The sequence below is a fragment of the Chrysoperla carnea genome, chromosome 3 (assembly GCF_905475395.1).
Source record: "Chrysoperla carnea chromosome 3, inChrCarn1.1, whole genome shotgun sequence".
Lineage (NCBI taxonomy): Eukaryota > Metazoa > Arthropoda > Insecta > Neuroptera > Chrysopidae > Chrysoperla > Chrysoperla carnea.
Genome location: NC_058339.1, coordinates 60,804,521 through 60,810,057, shown reverse-complemented (window position 1 = coordinate 60,810,057; position 5,537 = coordinate 60,804,521). Strand labels below are relative to the sequence as shown.

The 5,537-nt window shown below is 34.1% G+C and overlaps 1 protein-coding gene across 1 annotated transcript; it reads right to left on the bottom strand.

The window, feature by feature from the left end:
* Positions 1-2,243: 2,243 nt before the first annotated feature.
* On the bottom strand, positions 2,244-4,091 carry LOC123296152. Its single transcript, XM_044877614.1, has 4 exons — positions 3,627-4,091; positions 3,200-3,572; positions 2,358-2,941; positions 2,244-2,303 (listed from the first exon to the last, which is right to left on the bottom strand). The coding sequence occupies exons 1-4, from the start codon at positions 4,089-4,091 to the stop codon at positions 2,244-2,246; spliced, it is 1,482 nt and encodes a 493-aa protein (XP_044733549.1).
* Between the last annotated feature and the right edge of the window lie 1,446 nt (positions 4,092-5,537).

Genomic DNA, 5,537 nt, shown 5'->3' with positions numbered 1-5,537 from the left:
TTTTCTATAATAATTCAACCTAACTATCAGTTTTTTGACACCCCCACCACTACTCTATCAATTGTTCATGCGCACTACTCTATCAATTGTTTGTACACCTATCACAATACCGAACCACTTTGAGGATCATCACAACAGCAGGACACATTTCTGAAACAACAGCAAAAATTAGCTAAATATTAAAAACAAAAAATATAAAATACTTACACTCAACAAATAATGCTATAGTGGCCCCATGGTTTTGTTTCACATGAATTGTGAGTAATGTATCGTTTTTGGTCAAATGGTGATAAGCCCACTTTCTGCTGTTTGATGGTATGTAAGCGGTGTCGCTTGGATTGGATGCTTTGCTGAACATGGTAAAAGTTACGGTTCTCAAGCAAACACCGCTTATAGTCCTCAAAAGTAAGTTTTCGGATAGCTGACTTCTTGAGACCCTTGGATCGTTTAGTCTCTTTTTTATTTTGCACCCGAATAGCATACATTTTGCTACGTAATCCGACAAATTCTAGCATAACATCACCATTATTTTCATCGGACATTAAACCCTTGACTTTCTTATTACGTAGTGGCATACCATAGATGTTGTCGGGTGCATAGTCAGCCGTATCAAAACGATTAATATCCTGTTTCATGACCTCATAGACGTCAGTATTTTTCACGCTATAAATTAGACTATCGGTGTCTGTGTATAATAACCTGACATTTGTGGGGTTGTACCGTTGGTACATGTAGTTGTAGTGGAAGTCATACACAAACGTTTTCGATATGTCTAAAATTGTGAAGCCTATGTAGATGGGTTTGTTGAAACGTATCTGTGATTTTTTCATTTCAACAATACTGACGTCATTGTCGAGCACCATCATACTGTGAAAATTGGGATTGGCAATTAATTTCTTCACACCATGTTTTCCATCCCAATTTTTTCGTATGTACACAACCCGATGTTTCCTCACATTCTCCATGGTTTTACCGAAGATGGCATTAATCATGAGTTTGAATAATGCTTTTTCAAACTCATTTGAGGCGTTCTTGCGCATCTCGGTATTGAAATCAATATATGGTTTCAACCATGCAGATTGATCGAATTGTAACACACGGTGGTATTTTGTTACCTTAACACCGAGTTGTGTATACAGTTTTAAATTCCTGTAGTGCACGACATAGTTGGTCTTATTGTAAAGGGTTGACAGAAGATATTTTTGTTTTGATCCAGGTGGTTTCGTTGTCTCCGGACATGGCGGTAAATCGCTAAAGTTATCATGTAGATGTTGGGGTATTTCAAGGTCTACTTCTAAAATGTACCCGACTGGTGAATCATCTGCAACATCCTCGATGTTTGGTGTGTCGACCCACTTAAAATTTCCTGTTGGTAGGTATCCACACATTGCTGCACCATATAGGTTCACCACATCATAATACATAAGGTAGACATCTTCTTGAGTTTTATCATACCCCTCTTCCATGTACTTATTGTTTGCCTTAGCATAGCGATTAGAACATTGACTTACACCGCCTCTGATTCCTTTCTCGATAAACAACAAGTCATCAATATCCGTGAACAATTCCAATTTGATATTGGTGTATTTCAACATGGCGCTCCACGTATAGCCAGGAAGTGTGTAATAGTGACTAGGATCAAGACTATAGCTATGAATACAAGTGTTACGGAAATTTTCAAAAATATCCGCAAGTAGTAACACATCAGTTTTCATATACAGGTCTGAATAATCACCTAGTGTATGTAAATTGAATGTGTTCCATACCTGTATCGCATGGTTATAATCCTCATCCGTTATGTGTTCATCTGTTAACACACTGTAGAACGCCTCCTTTGGTGGTAATTTTGTCTCTTGGAGACGTCCCCAGCTACTCATGTATTCATATGGAAATACACCTTTTCTCGTCAGCAATTGAAATTGTTCATCATTACTGACCTATAAAAAATTAAAAAACAAATTACAACCCTGTATTAAAAATTATTTATTTTTTATCATTTACCTCTTTATGTAAAATGGATTTTTTATCATTATCTAAATATGAGGCCAGATTTTCCAACTTGTCTGCGAGAAATCGGAAGGAATCAATGAATCTTAATTGAATGTCCGAGACGTGCTTTGTGAAACTGATGTACTTTTCTTTGTTGATGGGCAACACATCAACTTGACCGTCGATTTCCGTCAGCAGAGCTTCAATAATAAAATGCGAATCGTATCCACTTAAGTTGTGCATCACAACAGGTATCACCCTTGAATCTTGATAATGCAGATTACAAAATTGGTGTGCTGCTCCACGGTAGATACCTAAAATAGATTAATATAAAATTAGATGAAATTAAAAAATAATAAATAAATTACATTACCTGTGCGATGTGAATGGTCGCGAACACGTATGGAATTGGATACGAAATCTTTACCACAAATGTGACACTTCTCTGCTGACATAAAATCCAGTTCTTGTTCGACGGTGAGCGGATACATTGGTTTAACGTGTTTTATTTTTTGCTCTAATGAGTACGCTACTTGTTCCAGTTCATGAACAAACCACTTGACACAATCAGCACCACGGTATGCCTTATAAAACGATTGGTTGGGATCATGGGTACAATGAACATAGTAACCTACACTGTAGGGTACATGTTTTTGAATATTTTTTGTATAAGACCCATGATCCATTTCCATGTCTTCATGATGTTGTGGTACCAATAACGCCTCAAAGTCAGCGTACACCATATACTCAACACGTTCCTTGCTGTTGAAATCTTTGAACTCAACGAACCGCTCGTCATCAGTTTCAGGCATTCGTACCCGCACCGCTTCTTTTTCACCACAATTTACTGAATGCTGTTGGAGTTTGACTTCTGTAGCAAAATAGTTGAGACATCGATCACATAAAAATATTTTATGCTCGCGTTTTGTTACACCCGATTGACTCAACTTTGCTAAATTTTTTATCCAGCAAAAGTGGTGACTGTTCCCATTCTCCACAGCCAATAGATGAATTTTCTTCCCCGCAGTGTTCGAACTAACGCGTACAGGGAAAATTTCTAAATCACGTAGAAACGTAACTTTGTAGCCGTACACGTTAATCGATAGCTGCGGGTTCATCTTTTCAAATTTATTAATTTGATCCAGAGACATGGGAAACTTTAATCCATCATATTTTAAATGATATTTATAGTGCGGGTACTTAGTTAAACGTTGAGGATCCTTTTCAACCGGGTAAAGTGCTGACATTATCGACCATAAAAAGCAATGTTGGTCTTTATTCTGGACATTAATCACAGCCAATTTATTTTTGATGACTGGTGGTAGTTCACAAAATGTTCCAGCTGTGATCGGAGAGTACTTATTCATGTGGACTCGAATATTTATGATCATGTCAAGAGCCCAACCGCTATCGCGTTCCTGGAATTCTTCCAATTTTTTCAACAAATAGTTTTTGACATGATCAGTGTACCACTCCTGCATGTCCGTTGTCAGATACATTTCCTTGGCCGACGTTATAAAAGTTTTCAAATCCTCCTCTTTGGTGGTGGGCTTAATGAAATTGCCCGTGAACATAATATACACCTGAAATAAAATCTCATTAGACTATTTAAATTATAAATCTTAAATTTTACTTACCTTGAGGGGATGATTCACTAGCTCACGCCGAACGTGTCTTCTAAACATTGGAAATGCCCGGTTGAAAAATATATTTGGATCTTTATAATCCAAATTGGTAATCATACCAGTCTTCACCCTGCCCTGGTGGTGGGTTTCAATTGTCTCCCAGATTAGATGTCGATTTTGTTTTTTGGTGACACCACCACCTTGCTTAACTAAATCTAATCGCAGTCGGTGAAGTTGCCGCTGGTATGATTTACAAAGTCCAATATTAGCTTCAAGACGCAGAGGATTTTCTTTCTTTAACATCAACATCTTTTTGAATAAGCGGATGTTCTGCTTATTAAGTATCATCCATCGCTCAGCTTCCTCCACCGTCTTGATGAGCCTCAACGCTCTCTCCACTTTCTTCATCATATCAGTGCTACCACCTTGAGGTACCACGTTTAGCGTCTGCATAACATTTCGTTCGTAGGTGTCCATCTTTCAAAAAATTATATTTAAGTTTCACAATAATATTTAAAAAATTTTACACTTACCGTTATATTTTCAAATACTAAGCAAAATATACGTTACCGAACGTTCAACACTAAAGTTAACTTACAACTGAGTAATATTTGTTTTTTGTATAAAATATATAGACTAAGTTTAGAATAATAAATATACCAAAAACAAAAAAATAATAATAATAATAATAATAATAATAATAATAATAATAATAATAATAATAATAATAATAATAAAAATAACGTAAAAAATATATGCGGAAAAAACTAACTGAAGCAAAGGTGAATTTCAAAAGAGATACTTCAACAGCTACGTACATCACTTTTTATAGCATTATCCCCACCACTAAAAAAGTTGTAATTTGATATTTTTATAATCGTAATTCAAACTAATTATTTTTTCTTGGAATTCAGACAAGTTTAAACATGTTCAAACAAGTTTGAACATGTTCAAACAAGTTTGAACTTGTAGCAGGATGATGATTAAAGTAAAATTATTTTAAGATCAAAGTCCATTCAAACAAGTTTGAACATGTATTTTTATTATGTAAATTTCAAGTGTCATATTACATTGCTTAATCATAAAAAATATTAATATCCGGTCACGTGTTTTGACACATGTAAAATTATTTCAAACAAGTTTGAACTTGTTACAAGATGATGATATCATATTTTTCAAGGTCAAATTAACATATTCTTGAAAATTGCTGACACGTGTAAAATTATTTTAAGATCAAAGTCCATTCAAACAAGTTTGAACATGTATTTTTATTATGTAAATTTCAAGTGTCATATTACATTGCTTAATCATAAAAAATATTAATATCCGGTCACGTGTTTTGACACATGTAAAATTATTTCAAACAAGTTTGAACTTGTTACAAGATGATGATATCATATTTTTCAAGGTCAAATTAACATATTCTTGAAAATTGCTGACACGTGTAAAATTATTTTAAGATCAAAGTCCATTCAAACAAGTTTGAACATGTATTTTTATTATGTAAATTTCAAGTGTCATATTACATTGCTTAATCATAAAAAAATATTAACATCCTGTCACGTATCTTGAATTTTATCGTGTATACTTAAAGTGTCAAATTACAATATTTTTCAAGGTTAGATGATATCTATTTCAACATATTCTTGAAAATTGCTGACTCATAATATTCTTTTCTTGGAATTCAGATTTGCAAATTATTATCTAACACGTTCAAGTGTCATATTACATTGCTAATCATAAAAAAATATTAGCATCCGGTCACGTGTTTTGACACATGTAAAATTATTTCAAACAAGTTTGAACTTGTTACAAGATGATGATATCATATTTTTCAAGGTCAAATCTATTTCAACATATTTTTGAGAATAGCTGACACGTGTAAAATTATTTTAAGATCAAAGTCCATTCAAACAAGTTTGA

Excerpts from the sequence above, each read along its gene's own strand:
- LOC123296152 (XM_044877614.1), bottom strand. The coding sequence starts at position 4,091 with ATGGACACCTACGAACGAAATGTTATGCAGACGCTAAACGTGGTACCT. Across the intron at positions 3,573-3,626 it reads TAGTGAATCATCCCCTCAAG|GTGTATATTATGTTCACGGG; the intron begins GTAAGTAAAATT and ends ATTTTATTTCAG. Across the intron at positions 2,304-2,357 it reads ATTCACATCGCACAGGTAAT|GTATCTACCGTGGAGCAGCA; the intron begins GTAATTTATTTA and ends AATCTATTTTAG.